Genomic DNA, 18,210 nt, shown 5'->3' on the forward strand with positions numbered 1-18,210 from the left:
ATATATTTATTTTTTTATGTGTGAATCTTGCATTAAATTGCCCCTTCTTGTTGCACACAACAAGCTTCCATTCCCTCCTCACAAGGGTATTCATGGCTGATTTTAAAGACACGCTCCAGTACTTTGGTGATTAGTATTTTTTAAACCTCTCGCTTTAGGCTGGATGTGTCAATGTGTAGTTCATACATGCATAATCTATGAGCAGAATTACTGTTTTACCTTAATTAGCCACGAAATCCCTAGTTTGAAAGCGACTGTTGCTGTGCTGTGCCATCTTCCCTATTTACCCCCAGGTGGGCCAGCCCCCTAGCAATTTGAGTTTCAGCCAATGAGCTTCAGCCCCTCGTCATTTGAGTGACAGCTAGGATTACACACTAAGGGGGGAATTCCGACCCGAGTTAAGCGTGCCTAAATGCAATGTAATTCAATTTGTATGCTCTTTTCTCCATTTTTATGCTCTTTTCTCTCTGACCACTAATCGTTTAGGATGGAGATCTAAGAAAACAAGGTGTGGTGGAGGTGTGTCTACATATACACCATATTCTGACCTTGATTTAATTATCTCATAATTCCACCACCTTTACATGTGAGGAAACCCTGAATAATGTTGATCGAACTTGCCGTTTCCAAGTGGAAAAAACATCTACTTTATTTTTTCCGATAGAAATAACAGCATTCTCCATGAATTGTAATGTATAAATTGATAAGAGCTATTGATAAGAGGGAGGTATATGAGTAGGGTTGTGGCGGTCAGGAAATTTCGTGTGGCTTCCACACATAGCCTACAAGCCACTGATGCAGACCTTTGGAACGTCTACATTTAAAAAAGTATAATAAATACATGTAATATAGCCTACACCTTCACAATAAATCCATTATTTATTTTAGACAGGTCTAAAGAAGCATGATATGAAGAAAATGTAGTCTATTTCAAAAGAACAGAATAGCATACTCTGAGTTGTCCTTATGTTAGGCCCTGATCTGGCTATGCCAAATGGCTTTGGGCTACACCAGTTTATTTAGCAGACAAGATTTGCTTAGAATTCCGTGGCATTATTTGATATTATTTTATAGTATGAAGAATACAATTGAACAAAGCTGAATAAAATATAAATATTTTCTCCAAACAATTTGAAGGGCTATTCTGTGTTGAGCGGTTAACAAAGAAATAGGTACTCCTATATGCTTAATGTAGAGTTATTAATGTAACTTTAGTTGTTCTACAAACGTTGGGCTATATGTTTTGATTTTTAATATTGCATGATGCGACTAATGATGATTTGAAAAAAGTTGCTTAAAAGGCATGAGCTCTGCTTTGTTTTTTTGCGCAGACTGTACACTCTTCATTACTCTCACATTCACAATTTGACAAGCACTTGATAATGCCTCGAATTTCACGGCGGCATCCCCTTTGTGGTCGTAATGCAGCCTAAAACTATTTATGCCTTTTGTGGCCAGTGGCCACCTCTCACTCACATGGCTCTCCATCACGTGATCGGGTCTTTCTAACAGGCTACAAATTAAGACAGACACATCGAGGTGCATATTGAAGATATTGGAAGAAATGTCCACATTTACTTTTTGTCAGCCAACAAGATGAGTAGGCCTAACGAACAGCAAAAGCACTAGCCTATGTCAATCTACTATCCCCCATAGTACAAAAGTTGACCTATTCTGTGCGAGAAATAAATATTCCAAACATAGTCTGGGACAGTTGTGTGATGCAATAGATCCCAAATTAATACAACCACTAGCATCAAAAAACATTTTTTATGCAATGTGGCTGACGCAACAGATCAGAACATTTAGCTAAAAATGTTGATAAACTATTAGGCTATTTCTTCACATTATAAGCGCAGCAATACGCATATGGCAGTAGGCTATAATGTTCCATTAGCGGGAAAACACCATTATCAAAGTGACCGCAAATGCGATTATGCATGTAATGCTTTTATTATAAAGGTGCATTTTTGAAACTCATGTGCTGCTTATGTATGCCAGTTATGCTCTAAACCCCTTGTAAAGCCGATTAATGTGCTTAATTTAAAGAAGTTATTTGGCCACTTTAGTTACAAACCTTATCAAAATATATACAGTTGAAGTCGGAAGTTTACATAAACTTAGGTTGGAGTCATTAAAACTCGGTTTTCAACCACTACACACATTTCTTGTTATCAAACTATAGTTTTGGCAAGTCGGTTAGGACATCTACTTTGTGCATGACACAAGTAATTTTTCCAACTATTGTTTACAGATAGATTATTTCACTTATAATTCACTGTATCACAATTCCATTTGGTCAGAAGTTTACATACACTAAGTTGACTGTGCCTTTAAACAGCTTGGAAAATTCCAGAAAATGATGTCATGGCTTTAGAAGCTTCTGATAGGCTAATTGGCATCATGTGAGTCAATTGGAGGTGTACATGTGGATGTATTTCAAGGCCTACCTTCAAACTCAGTGCCTCTTTGCTTGACATCATGGGAAAATCAAAAGAAATCAGCCAAGACCTCAGAAAATAATTGTAGACCTCCACAAGTCTGGTTCATCCTTGGGAGCAATTCCCAAATGCCTGAAGGTACCACGTTCATCTGTACAAATAATAGTATGCAAGTATAAACACCATGGGACCACGCAGCCGTCATACCGCTCAGGAAGGAGACGCGTTCTGTCTCCTAGAGATGAATGTACTTTGGTGCGAAAAGTGCAAATTAATTCCAGAACAACAGCAAAGGACCTTGTGAAGATGCTGGAGGAAACAGGTACAAAAGTATCTAAAAACGAGTCCTATATCGACATAACCTGACAGGCCGCTCAGCAAGAAAGAAGCCACTGCTCCAAAACCGCCATAGAAATGCAACTGCACATGGGGACAAAGATCGTACTTTTTGGAGAAATGTCCTCTGGTCTGATGAAACAAAAATAGAAATGTTTGGCCATAATGACCATTGTTATGTTTGGAGGAAAAAGGGGGTTGCTTGCAAGCCGAAGAACACCATCCCAACCGTGAAGCACGGGGGTGGCAGCAACATGCTGTGGGGGTGCTTTGCTGCAGGAGGGACTGGTGCACTTCACAAAACAGATGGCATCATGAGGAAGGAAAAAATTATGTGGATATATTGAAGCAACCTCTCAAGACATCAGTCAGGAAGTTAAAGCTTGGTCGCAAATGGGTCTTCCAAATGGATAATGACCCGAAGCATACTTCCAAAGTTGTGGCAAAATGGCTTAAGGACAACAAAGTCAAGGTATTGGAGTGGCCATCACAAAGCCCTGAAAATGTGCAATCCTAAAGAAAATGTGTGGGCAGAACTGAAAAAGCATGTGCGAGCAAGGAGGCCTACAAACCTGACTCAGTTACACCAGCTCTGTCAGGAGGAATGGGCCAAAATTGACCTAACTTATTGTGGGAAGCTTGTGGTAGGCTACCCGAAATGTTTGACCTAAGTTAAACAATTTAAAGGCAATGCTACCAAATACTATTTGAGTGTATGTAAACTTCTGACCCACTGGGAATGTGATGAAAGAAATAAAAGCTCAAATAAATAATTCTCTCTACTATTATTCTGACATTTCACATTCTTAAAATAAAGTGGTGATCCTAACTGACCTAAGACAGGGATTTCTTTCCTAGGATTAAATGTCAGGAATGGTGAAAAACTGAGTTTAAATGTATTTGGCTAAGGTGTATGTAAACTCCTGACTTCAACTGTAGGCCTATGGGCTAGGCTACATGAGGTGTGCAACTATGTTTCGAAAAAGTCACACAAAAAAGGCAGTTTCTTATGCTGGGCATCATTCACAAGTGATAGGCTAATATTCTCACCCATCAGACCATTCTGGATTTAAAATTGTCTTGCGAAAGTATTCACTCCTCTTGGCATTTTTCCTATTTTGTTGCCTTACAACCTGGAATTAAAATTGATTTTTGGGGGGGTTGTACCATTTGATTTACACAACATGCTTACCACTTTGAAGATGCAAAATATTTTTTCTTGTGAAACAAACAAGAAATAAGACAATAAAAAACAGAACTTGAGCGTGCATAACTATTCACCCCCCCCCCCCCCAAAGTCAATACTTTGTAGTGCCACCTTTTGCAGCAATTACATCTGCAAGTCTCTTGGGGTATGTCTCTATAAGCTTGGCACATCTAGCCAATTGGATTTTTGACCATTCTTCAAGGCAAAACTGCTCCAACTCCTTCAAGTTGGATGGGTTCCACTGGTGTACAGCAATCTTTAAATCATACCACAGATTCTCAATTGGATTGAGGTCTGTGCTTTGACTAGGCCATTCCAAGACATTGAAATGTTTCCACTTAAACCACTCAAGTGTTTCTTTAGCAGTATGCTTAGGGTCATTGTTCTGCTGGCAGGTGAACCTCTGTCCAAGTCTCAAATCTCTGGAAGACTGAAACAGGTTTCCCTCAAGAATTTCCCTGTATTTAGCGCCATCCATCATTCCTTCAATTCTGACCAGTTTCCCAGTCCCTGCCGATGAAAAACATCCCCACAGCATGATGCTTCCACCACCATGCTTCACTGTGGGGATGGTGTTCTCGGGGTCATGAGAGGTGTTGGTTTTGCGCCAGACATAGCGTTTTCCTTGATAGTCAAAAAGGTCAATTTTAGTCTCATCTGACCAGAGTACCTTTTTCCATATGTTTGGGGAGTCTCCCACATGCCTTTTGGCGAACACCAAACGTGTTTGCTTATTTTTTTCTTTAGGCAATGGCTTTTTTCTGGCCACTCTTCCATAAGGCCCAGCTCTGTGGAGTGTACGGCTTAAAGTGGTCCTATGGGCAGATACTCCAATCTCCGCTGTGGAGCTTTGCAGCTCCTTCAGGGTTATCTTTGGTCTCTTTGTTGCCTCTCTGATTAATGCCCTCCTTGCCTGGTCCGTGAGTTTTGGTGGGTGGCCCTCTCTTGGCAGGTTTGTTGTGGTGCCATATTCTTTCCATTTTTTAATATGGGATTTAATGGTGCTCTGTGGGATTTTCTAAGTTTCAGATATTTTTTTATAACCCAACCCTGATCTGTACTTCTACACAACATTGTCCCTGACCTGTTTGGAGAGCTCTTTGGTCTTCATGGTGCCGCTTGCTTGGTGGTGCCCCTTGCTTAGTGGTGTTGCAGACTCTGGGGCCTTTCAGAACAGGTGTATATATACTGAGATCCAGTGACAGATCATGTGACACTTAGATTGCACACAGGTGGACTTTATTTAACTAATTATGTGACTTCTGAAGGTAATTGGTTGCACCAGATCTTATTTATGGGCTTTATAGCAAAGGGGGTGAATACATACAGTGAGGGAAAAAAGTATTTGATCCCCTGCTGATTTTGTAATTTTGCCCACTGACAAAGACATGATCAGTCTATAATTTTAATGGTAGGTTTATTTGAACAGTGAGAGACAGAATAACAACATAAAAATCCAAAAAAACGCATGTCAAAAATGTTATCAATTGATTTGCATTTTAATGAGGGAAATAAGTATTTGACCCCTCTGCAAAACATGACTTAGTACTTGGTGGCAAAACCCTTGTTGGCAATCACAGAGGTCGGACGTTTCTTGTAGTTGGCCACCAGGTTTGCACACATTTCAGGAGGGATTTTGTCCCACTCCTCTTTGCAGATCTTCTCCAAGTCATTAAGGTTTCGAGGCTGACGTTTGGCAACTCGAACCTTCAGCTCCCTCCACAGATTTTCTATGGGATTAAGGTCTGGAGACTGGCTAGGCCACTTCAGGACCTTAATGTGCTTCTTCTTGAGCCACTCCTTTGTTGCCTTGGCCGTGTGTTTTGGGTCATTGTCATGCTGGAATACCCATCCACGACCCATTTTCAATGCCCTGGCTGAGGGAAGGAGGTTCTCACCCAAGATTTGACGGTACATGGCCCCGTCCATCGTCCCTTTGATGCGGTGAAGTTGTCCTGTCCCCTTAGCAGAAAAACACCCCCAAAGCATAATGTTTCCAACTGTTGTCACCTTCTCACCAAGCTGCTTGGTGATGGTCTTGTAGCCCATTCCAGCCTTGTGTAGGTCTACAGTCTTGTCCCTGACATCCTTGGAGAGCTCTTTGGTCTTGGCCATGGTGGAGAGTTTGGAATCTGATTGATTGATTACTTCTGTGGACAGGTGTCTTTTATACAGGTAACAAGCTGAGATTAGGAGCACTCCCTTTAAGAGTGTGCTCCTAATCTCAGCTCGTTACCTGTATAAAAGACACCTTGGAGACAGAAATCTTTCTGATTGAGAGGGGGTCAAATACTTATTTCCCTCATTAAAATATAAATCAATTTATACAATTTTTGACATGCGTTTTTCTGGATTTTGTTGTCGTTATTCTGTCTCTCACTGTTCAAATAAACCTACCATTAAAATTATAGACTGATAATTTATTTGTCAGTGGGTAAGCGTACAAAATCAGCAGGGGATCAAATACTTTTTTCCCTCACTGTATGCACACACCACTTTTCTGTTATTTAAAAAAAATACTTTTTTTAAACAACTTATTTTTTTCATTTCACTATTTTGTGTATGTCCATTATATTTACATTTACATTTTTGTCATTTAGCAGACGCTCTTATCCAGAGCGACTTACAGTTAGTGAATACATATTTTTTTTATAATTACAGGTTGTAATGCAACAAAATAGGAAAAACGCCAAGGGGGATGAATACTTTTGCAAGGCACTGTATAGTAAATAATATATGTGTGAAATTTGTTTTGATGTAGAATGGACCATTATCATGCACCTGTCTCGAAACAGGGGTAGTGGGAAAAAATACATCTATGCAGTTAAATAGCGAATGGAGGACGCTTTTCCCATAGTTCATTTTCATGCCAGCCAGGTAGGCTATACTCCTGTTGTAAAGATAAACAATGTGCTTAATATTAGGAATTGTTGAGAAATAAATATAGTAGGCCTAGCCTATAGAAAGCTGATGGGATCTTCCTCTTTTTAGTAGAGGCCATCACTCTGTTTTCTTGCGCAACTGCAAAACCTATAGAAATGTTGCGCAACATGAGCTCATGGGCTCTCATGAAGTGTTTGATTAGATTTTCGAAGACATTTGCATTGATATCAGAGTGATTAGAGGGACAATAGAGTGCTGAGTACCAGTCAATTAGCAGCATCAGAGCTTGGAGAAGCCTAATTACCGTGACTAAACGGTCACGTGGAATTTGACTGCCTTCATGACTTGTGACTTCCGGTGTGGCGGTAATACGGTCACTGCAACAGCCCTATATATGAGTAATCCGTTTGGAGAAGGGGATTGTAAATACACATAGCAATTGATTTTGGATGATTTTTCCTTATGATCGCTGGAGACGAATGTGAAACCAGTCATATGGAAGCAAACTGAAAATCATATAAATGTGGCATGTATTGCGGCCCCTTTTCACACAGTGAAGTAGGCTATAAATAGCTGTGCCGTTATTCCGAATTTTTATTGTATGCCTTCATAATTTGCGTGGATGGAATTTTTAGACCCAAGCTATAGGTTTCTGTAGGGCTGTACCTGCCCAGTTCATGTATGCGCTTTAGAATGTTTTAAATATATGCCAGGCTTTTCTCTGTTTTATCATTTGGATAATTTTAAATATTAGCCACTATCAGGAGCCACCATTGGTTATACCACATACATTTGTACAGTAACTGTCACTTTAGTGTTTGTTTCCTTCAATTTGTAGCCTATTTTTTGCATCATTCCATTCCATTCCATTCCGTTTACCAGGTTAAACCTGGATCCTGGAGCACGGTTCAGGACGACTGGACAGTTGTCATACAGTTCCATGATTAGTGGGGATTAGCTAGATTTATAGGACTATTGTTAAAGCACTATTGTAGACTTTTTTTTCCCACCTTCTAATATTTTATGGATTGAACTTGAATATAACAATTTGCAGGATGAATCAAACCACTGTATTTTTTATTCATCATTATATTTAGTGCATAAAGCCTCTCCAAACCAGTTTTTTTAATGATTCATACATACTTTCCTAACCCAAAAATGTGCCTAAATAATCTACAAGATCAGAGTATTTTAAAATCTACCAGTTGGTGCTGAAACGGAGATGAATATGCATATATGTCGATGGATTTCTTTCATCGATCTCTATATTCGGAACCCTTCTCTCTATGTATTCTAGTGAGTCTGTCGAGAAAATTCTAATTAAAGGTACACCATATTTAAAAGGATTTGGCTTAAGATAAATGTACTGAAAACCCTACTGAATGAAAACTCCATGAGAAAACCTGTTGGCCAGCAAGTGGGAGGGTGTTCAGAGGTTTAATTAAATGTATTCAGTGCGCAAGGGAACCACGTCTGCAAAGCCCGTTACGCACCTGTAAAAGGTAAGTCTGAATACCAACTACTGAGAAGTGCGTAGGAAAGGCATGTGTAGGAAAGGCGTACCACTTTTGGCTTGTGGGCACTACTTTCAGAACTACTTGCTAAAAATATATAGCAATTACCAGTTGGAGGGCCGTTCAAGTAGATTTCTCCCAGATGTGGTAAATTCCCGCTTCCCACTTGGCTACTAAACACACCATAACACCGCTAACCATCCACTGTAGAGCTGTATAGACTTACACTTTGACATATTGTTGAGCATTGTACAATGTATAGTTTTTGTTTAAATCAATAAAAAACCCAATAAAAAAAGAATAAAAACAGCCTTCACTCATAAGGGGACAGTTAGGGTACAGTATTTTTCCCTGGGGTACAAAAAGATGAAGGGCTCTATTCAATCAGATCCGCTTTAGCCGACATCCGCATGGTGGTTGTTTTGGCGATGTCAGAGGTGAAACTGCATTAGAGCTGTCAAAACCACAAGTGCTGCTGGCATTATACCTAAAGTGCATTAAGAGAAATCCCATGCAGCCTTGTTTACAAGTTCAAACACTGGAATGTGAGATGCAATCGACACCTCGATTAGGCTTGATAGAAATCATCATTATTTTGTTTAATGATTTTCAATTCTAGCGTCATTATTTCTATATAGCCTACACTCTCTCGTTCTGAACTCCTAATGCAAGTGGGACGGTGTGGCTTCGTGACAATGAACAAGAGCAGCTGCTCACCGATTTGGCAGCTCCAATGCAGTTACAACTCCAATGCAAAAAAATCAGCTATGTGGGAGTCGGCTATCGACTGTTAACACATGATCTGATTGAATCTAGGCCTAAAATACACAAAATGATCTCACATGGTACTGTTCAGTACCTTTTAGGGTACATGTGTGGATAAAGAGTATAATGGTACATTGTTGTACCCAATAATTTGAGTATTGCATCCCAGAAAAGTGTTAAAAATAGCCCACGTTAACATATGTAGCTTAAGAAACAAGGTTTGTGAAATCAATAATTTGCTAGAAACAGATGACATTCATATTCTGACAATCTCTGAAACTCACTTAGATAATACCTTTGATGATACAGTGGTAGCAATACAAGGTTATAACATTTACAGAAAAGACAGAAATGCCAATGGGGGCGATGTTGTGGTCTATATTCAGAACCACATTCTTGTAAAACTTAGAGAGGATCTCATGTTAAATATTGTTGAAGTAATATGGCTACAGGTTCACCTGCCTCACCTAAAGCCCATTCTGGTGGGTAGCTGCTATAGACAACCAAGTGCTAACAGTCAGTATCTGGATAACGTGTGAAATGCTTGATAATATATGTGATATCAATAGAGAGCTATACTTTCAGGGTGTTTTAAATATTGACTGGCTTTCATCAGGCTGCCCACTCAAGAGAAAGCTTCAAACTGTAACTAGTGCCTGCAACCTGACTCAGGTTATCAATCAACTTACCAGGGTAGTTACAAACAGTACAGGAATGAAATCATCAACATGTGTTGATCATATCTTTACTAATGCTGCAGAGATTTGTTTGAAAGCAGTATCCAAATCCATCAGATCTAGTGATCACAATATAGTAGCCATATCTAAGAAAACCAAAGTTCCAAAGGCTGGGCCATATATTGTGTACAGTGGGGGGAAAAAGTATTTAGTCAGCCACCAATTGTGCAAGTTCTCCCACTTAAAAAAATGAGAGAGGCCTGTAATTTTCATCATAGGTACATGTCAACTATGACAGACAAAATGAGAATTTTTTTTCCAGAAAATCACATTGTAGGATTTTTAATTAATTAATTTGCAAATTATGGTGGAAAATAAGTATTTGGTCAATAACAAAAGTTTCTCAATACTTTGTTATATTCCCTTTGTTGGCAATGACACAGGTCAAACGTTTTCTGTAAGTCTTCACAAGGTTTTCACACACTGTTGCTGGTATTTTGGCCCATTCCTCCATGCAGATCTCCTCTAGAGCAGTGATGTTTTGGGGCTGTCGCTGGGCAACACTGACTTTCAACTCCCTCCAAAGATTTTCTATGGGGTTGAGATCTGGAGACTGGCTAGGCCACTCCAGGACCTTGAAATGCTTCTTACGAAGCCACTCCTTCGTTGCCCGGGCGGTGTGTTTGGGATCATTGTCATGCTAAAAGACCCAGCCACGTTTCATCTTCAATGCCCTTGCTGATGGAAGGAGGTTTTCACTCAAAATCTCACGATACATGGCCCCATTCATTCTTTCCTTTACACGGATCAGTCGTCCTGGTCCCTTTGCAGAAAAACAGCCCCAAAGCATGATGTTTCTACCCCCATGCTTCACAGTAGGTATGGTGTTCTTTGGATGCAACTCAGCATTCTTTGTCCTCCAAACACGACGAGTTGAGTTTTTACCAAAAAGTTCTATTTTGGTTTCATCTGACCATATCACATTCTCCCAATCCTCTTCTGGATCATCCAAATGCACTCTAGCAAACTTCAGACGGGCCTGGACATGTACTGGCTTAAGCAGGAGGACACGTCTTGCACTGCAGGATTTGAGTCCCTGGTGGCGTAGTGTGTTACTGAGGGTAGGCTTTGTTACTTTGGTCCCAGCTCTCTGCAGGTCATTCACTAGGTCCCCCCGTGTGGTTCTGGAATTTTTGCTCACAGTTCTTGTGATCATTTTGACCCCACGGGGTGAGATCTTGCGTGGAGCCCCAGATCGAGGGAGATTATCAGTGGTCTTGTATGTCTTCCATTTCCTAATAATTGCTCCCACAGTTGATTTCTTCAAACCAAGCTGCTTACCTATTGCAGATTCAGTCTTCCCAGCCTGGTGCAGGTCTACAATTTTGTTTCTGGTGTCCTTTGACAGCTCTTTGGTCTTGGCCATAGTGGAGTTTGGAGTGTGACTGTTTGAGGTTGTGGACAGGTGTCTTTTATACTGATAACAAGTTCAAACAGGTGCCAATAATACAGGTAACGAGTGGAGGACAGAGGAACCTCTTAAAGAAGAAGTTACAGGTCTGTGAGAGCCAGAAATCGTGCTTGTTTGTAGGTGACCAAATACTTATTTTCCACCATAATTTGCAAATACCTTGGCAGCAGCTAATGGGGATCCACAATACAAATATACATTTTAGTCATTTAGCAGACGCTCTTATCCAGAGTGACTTACAGTTAGTGAATACATTTTCTTTTTTTTAAAATCTTTTATACTGGCCCCCCATGGGAATCGAACCCACAACCCTGGCGTTGCAAACGCCATGCTCTATCAACTGAGCTACATCCCTGCCGGCCATTCCCTCCCCTACCCTGGACGACGCTGGGCCAATTGTGCGCCACCCATGAGTCTCCCAGTCGCGGCCGGCTGCGACAGAGCCTGGATTCGAACCAGGATCTCTAGTGGCACAGTTAGCACTGCGATGCAGTGCCTTAGACCACTGCGCCACTCAGGAGGTACAATAATCACACTCTCACTCTCGAAAAAAAGGGATACACTGTGATGGTACATTTCTTTTCCCCAGGGTACAAACATATTTTGTGTACCCTCAATACCCACCATAAGGTACAATTATGGATTTTTGCCACCTAAATGGATCTAACGGCTTTGTCACTGGGGTGGTACCCTAAATTGGCACATTTGTTCCATAATCATTATCATATTTGCATATTATCATATCAGCATGCTCTACTGTAGCTAGATTTTTTTGATATGTTTTTAATATCGGTGTTTGTGCATGTACATTGAATGTTATGCTACACAAAGATAAATAACATACATTTTAATAAAATAATCCAGCCAGATTTTATTTAACCTGTTACTGAAATGGTTGTTCCAGTTTATATGGCTAAGGTAGTCTCCTCATAATGTTCCTAACCCTGGCAGTCATTATGAATGCAGGTTGTGGGTGAATACAAAACTGTTGGATATCCTAACTCTGGCTGGATTCCAATAGGAATTACACATCACTTTGCAAGCCAGCATAATGTGACTTGCAGATAGGGTGGCAAAATTCTGGTAACATTAACAAATTCCTCAGATTTTCCAGAAATTCCGATTGGAAGATTTCTGGAAATGGAAGGGAATAAGCAGGAAATCCTTCAACCAGGATTTCTTGAAAATCTGGGAATTTTGCAACCATACTTGCAGGCCTGATGTTATGATATAATAATAATATGCCATTTAGCAGACACTTTTATCCAAAGCGACTTACAGTCATGCGTGCATACATTTTTGTGTATGGGTGGTCCCGGGGATCGAACCCACTACCTTGGCGTTACAAGCGCCATGCTCTATCAGCTGAGCTACAGAGGACCTCTGTCATGCTGATTGAGTTAGAATAACAGACTGGAAGCTATAAAAGGAGGGTGGTGCTTGAAATCATTGTTCTTCCTCTGTTAACCATGGTTACCTGCAAGGAAACACGTGCCGTCATCATTGTATGTTGCCTGTAAACGTTGTATTAGGGTAAAACTAAACCTCAAAATAAGGCCTTATGACATTATATATACAGAAGTATGTGGACATCCCTTCAAATTAGTGGATTTGGCTATTTTTGCCCTGCTAGAGCTGCCCGGTCAACTGTCAGTGCTGTTATTGTGAAGTGGAAAGGTCTAGGTGCAACAACGGCTCAGCCGCGATGTGGTAGGCCAAACAAGCTCACAGAACAGGACCACCGAGTGCTGAAGTGTGTAGGGCATAAAAATTGTCTGTCCTCGTTTACCGAGTTCTAAACTGCCTCTGGAAGCAATGCCTCTGGAAGCAATGTCAGCACAAGAACTGGCCTAATCTCCCAACATCAATGCCCGACCTCACTAATGCTCTTGTGGCTGAATGGAAGCAAGTGCCGGCAGCAATGTTCCAGCATCTAGTGGAAAGCCTTCCCAGAAGAGTCGTGGATGTTATAGCAGGAAAGGGGGGACCAACTACATATTAATGCTCATGATTTTGGAATGAGATGTTTGACAAGCAGGTGTCCACATACTCATGTAGTGTATGTAATGTAGTGTCATAAAGAGTTTAATTTGAATGATAACATACGCCTAGGAACTCACTTAGTGAAGGTCACAGGACTGAAAATGAATGAATTCAACAACCATGTCTCTGTCACTAGCAAATACAGTCATAGGTGGTAACTCTACAATTTACTTGAAAAGGAAAGGCATACTAGGAAATGATATTGGAGGCATGGTTTAGTGGGTGCGTGGCTTTTAATTAATTGTTTTTGGACACATGTGAGTGGACATTTTGTACCAGTTAAAGTGGTCTATGGTAGAGGTACATTTTCGTCACTTACGAAGAACATACAGTATGGCTTTGACACTGTTGTGGTTCCCTATGAAGGCAAATTGTAACTTTTCTAAAAGCATGCTTTTGTACCTGTGGACTATATGTAAGATAGGTACTATCTGAGGTATGAACTGGGGTACAATTATGTACCTATAACTAAATGTACAAAGAATGACCTTACAGGGTACCACCTCAATGACAAACGGTTGTACCTTTTTAAGAACAAATCTAAACCTTTATTTCTGAGAGTGTAGTGTAGTGCCCTATCTTTTAGCAAAGATGCAAATGTTGCTACATGTACAGTGAGGGAAAAAAGTATTTGATCCCCTGCTGATTTTGTACGTTTGCCCACTGACAAAGACATGATCAGTCTATAATTTTAATGGTAGGTTTATTTGAACAGTGAGAGACAGAATAACAACAACAAAATCCAGAAAAACGCACGTCAAAAATGTTATAAATTGATTTGCATTTTAATGAGGGAAATAAGTATTTGACCACCTCTCAATCAGAAAGATTTCTGGCTCCCAGGTGTCTTTTATACAGGTAACGAGCTGAGATTAGGAGCACACTCTTAAAGGGAGTGCTCCTAATCTCAGTTTGTTACCTGTATAAAAGACACCTGTCCACAGAAGCAATCAATCAATCACATTCCAAACTCTCCACCATGGCCAAGACCAAAGAGCTCTCCAAGGATGTCAGGGACAAGATTGTAGACCTACACAAGGCTGGAATGGGCTACAAGACCATCGCCAAGCAGCTTGGTGAGAAGGTGAAAACAGTTGGTGCGATTATTCGCAAATGGAAGAAACACAAAAGAACTGTCAATCTCCCTCGGCCTGGGGCTCCATGAAAGATCTCACCTTGTGGAGTTGCAATGATCATGAGAACGGTGAGGAATCAGCCCAGAACTACACGGGAGGATCTTGTCAATGATCTCAAGGCAGCTGGGATGATAGTCACCAAGAAAACAATTGGTAACACACTACGCTGTGAAGGACTGAAATCCTGCAGCGCCCGCAAGGTCCCCCTGCTCAAGAAAGCACATATACATGCCCGTCTGAAGTTTGCCAATGAACATCTGAATGATTCAGAGGAGAACTGGGTGAAAGTGTTGTGGTCAGATGAGACCAAAATCGAGCTCTTTGGCATCAACTCAACTCGCCGTGTTTGGAGGAGGAGGAATGCTCCCTATGACCTCAAGAACACCATCCCCACCGTCAAACATGGAGGTGGAAACATTATGCTTTGGGGGTGTTTTTTTGCTAAGGGGACAGGACAACTTCACCGCATCAAAGGAACGATGGACGGGGCCATGTACCGTCAAATCTTGGGTGAGAACCTCCTTCCCTCAGCCAGGGCATTGAAAATGGGTCATGGATGGGTATTCCAGCATGACAATGACCCAAAACACACGGCCAAGGCAACAAAGGAGTGGCTCAAGAAGAAGCACATTAAGGTCCTGGAGTGGCCTAGCCAGTCTCCAGACCTTAATCCTATAGAAAATCTGTGGAGGGAGCTGAAGGTTCGAGTTGCCAAACGTCAGCCTCGAAACCTTAATGACTTGGAGAAGATATGCAAAGAGGAGTGGAACAAAATCCCTCCTGAGATGTGTGCAAACCTGGCGGCCAACTACAAGAAACGTCTGACATCTGTGATTGCCAACAAGGGTTTTGCCACCAAGTACTAAGTCATGTTTTGCAGAGGGGTCAAATACTTATTTCCCTAATTAAAATGCAAATCAATTGATAACATTTTTGACATGCGTTTTTCTGGATTTTTTTGTTGTTATTCTGTCTCTCACTGTTCAAATAAACCTACCATTAAAATTATAGACTGATCATGTCTTTGTCAGTGGGCAAACGTACAAAATCAGCAGGGGATCAAATACTTTTTTCCCTCACTGTATTTGGAATACATTTTATGTGACGTTAAATATATATACCAGTCAAAAGTTTGGACACACCTACTCATTCAAGGGTGTTTCTTTATTTTTACTATTTTATACATTGTAGAATAATAGTGAAGACATCAAACTATGAAATAGCACATAAGGAATCTTGTAGTAACCAAAAAAGTGTTAAACAAATCAAAATATATTTTAGATTTTAGATTCTTCAAAGTAGCCACCCTTTGCCTTGATGACAGCTTTGCACACTTTTGACTGGTACTGTATATATATTTTGTTGTACGGGAACAAGTAATCATTCAAAGCTTTTTCGAGTTTTCTTCTCCCACACTTCTAGACAAATTGGCTATGAAGCTTGTGTTCTTTTATCAAGGACCGTATTGACAGGCAATTGATTTTTGCCCTTCAGCTGTAGGATGGTGGTCAGTACTTAAACCTTTCTGCCTTTTAAACAAATAGCAAAAAGCAATGCTAGTGTTGCACTACGTGCTGAGCATCTCTTGATAAGTATGATAAATATCTCCTACCTGCACATCCAGGGAACGTCTGCCACATATCTGCTTATTTTTAAGAGGAGCTACAGTATCCTGACAGTTCAGATAGGCACTTTTTTTGCGATATCACCTGGGTACTGTTCATAAGGCACCAAACAGAAGCCTACACATTAAGAAACAAAGAATGTGCTTTTTGAACTTGTTTAATTGCCAATGCCATTACTGCCTGTCTTGCATTTTATTTTTTGATTGGCTGTTCTAATGCCCTTTATCCAGTTCAGGAAGTGCCTGATCCAGCTCTTTACCGGCAAGCCTGCACCAGAGAACATGAATGCTATGTCGGAGCGACCGGGAATGACGGGGGAGAGCTGCACTGGGGGTGAGATGTCAGCCATAACAGCACGCATCCCGGTCTGCGGCAACACCCAGCCTAAGAATGAGGAGGCGTCCCCCAGCGATTGCAGCTCCTTTGCCCAGCTGCCAATCCCAGAGAACAAAGTCTGCCCCATGTAGGCCAACAGAAGACTATCCCCACCCCTGAACTCTCCTCCAGTCCTCACTGCCTTACCATCCTCCCCTTCTATTCCTATACAGATGCATATTCTCTTACCCACCAACTTCTTGTGGTATGTGTTAGTTTAAAGATGCCAGGTGTAACCACAAAGGTTCTCTGGTTTACTTGTTATGTATTAGTAGACATAGAGGGAAACTGGAGCACAAAAGAGGGACATAATGCTTTCATGTATGGCAAGCAGCCAGACCACCCTGACTGCCTCTCTCTGCTGGCTTTCATCTGAGGCTAAGCAGGGTCAGGCCTGGATCTTTGGGTAGGAGACCAGATGCGGTTGGAAAGGGTGTTAGAGGGCCAGTGGGAGGCATTCTTCCCTCCTCAATACCTTAGTCCACCCTTTCTGTGGACACTGCACCACAAAGGGTTCCCTTAACACTCATACTACCAATATATTTTACATACATGGAATACCAACTGGGGTAATGTTGACCCCAAGAAGAAATTATTGGAAAAAGCAACAATCATAACAAAATATCAAATTAATTATTATCAAAACATAATTAGATATGTAAATAATGTTATCTAAATCAAATAAATACTTATTTGTTGCACAATTACAGGTAATTTGCATATTCTATAAAACATCAATATAAATTTCTGCCTTAAATAATGTGCAGTTTTTTTCCAAAGTACAATCCACATAAGTACTATTAAGCCAATTTACCATCATTTGAATGTGTTATCATTTCGTTTTTAGAAATTTGATGTAAATATAAATGTTGTCTTATGTGGTAAAAATGACTGGCATTTAAAGGGGCAGTACACCATCCTGTGAGACAATGACCAACAATATGGCTTAGTTTTCTTTATTTACTTACCTCAAAGCCAGCATGAGCATCGTTGCTAGTGAAACAATGGGAGTGGTAGGGCCTATGGCAGCAGACTTCAGAAAGCATGCCCAAATCTTCATTCACTTCAAACCAAATGTTATAGCAACCCAAATACCATAACAAGTTCCACATCTAGAATATTGGAGGATATTATAGGAATTCAGGTATTTATATAACATTTCCTGCAACTAAGCATATAGTATATGTAAGGTAATTTAGATTTTGTACATGGTCATACCTAGTTATAACCAGTTATAACCATAGGCTAGTACATAAGGTGCTCCATCTCTGCAGGTGATCTGTCTATGTAGTCAAAACCACTGATACAGGTCCCCTCCACCCTCTGAGGATATGTATAACTTAATATTATGTCTCCAGAGAAATACTTTTAAGATTTGCCCTAGAATAACGACTTTTCTGAGAATACACACCAATACAGCTCTCTGTGTAGATCCAGAGTGTATTTGAGTTCTGTATTGTTGTTATATCAAGTATTTATGCAATTGGCAGATGTTGTATACCATTGGCAGATTTTTTATGCACAAAACATACATGGTATAGAAAGGTACAATCTTAGGTGTGTACATGGGGAGCTGTATTTCTGCAGATGATCTGTCTATCTCATCAAAATCACTGATAGAGGTCCCTCTCCACCATCTGGTGGTATGGATAACTTGTTATTATGTCTTCAAAGAAACCTAGATTCAAATTACTCTATAGGCAAATTAGGTAATTTTGGCTGGGGTCTGCTTTGCTG

The 18,210-nt window shown here is 40.6% G+C and overlaps 1 protein-coding gene across 1 annotated transcript in view; it reads left to right on the forward strand.

Moving 5' to 3' along the window:
* LOC311126921 (vertebrate ancient opsin-like) overlaps positions 1 to 16,565 on the forward strand; it is a gene marked incomplete at both ends in the record, with an annotated part of 42,659 nt that extends 26,094 nt beyond the window's left edge. The window contains one exon of the mRNA XM_084158628.1: positions 16,329 to 16,565. Coding sequence (XP_084014754.1) covers positions 16,329 to 16,565 — 237 coding nt within the window. The remainder of the gene's footprint in view (positions 1 to 16,328) is intronic.
* Positions 16,566 to 18,210: the final 1,645 nt, after the last annotated feature.

This window comes from Coregonus lavaretus (genome assembly GCF_964263955.1).
Source record: "Coregonus lavaretus genome assembly, chromosome: 1".
NCBI classification, from domain to species: domain Eukaryota; kingdom Metazoa; phylum Chordata; class Actinopteri; order Salmoniformes; family Salmonidae; genus Coregonus; species Coregonus lavaretus.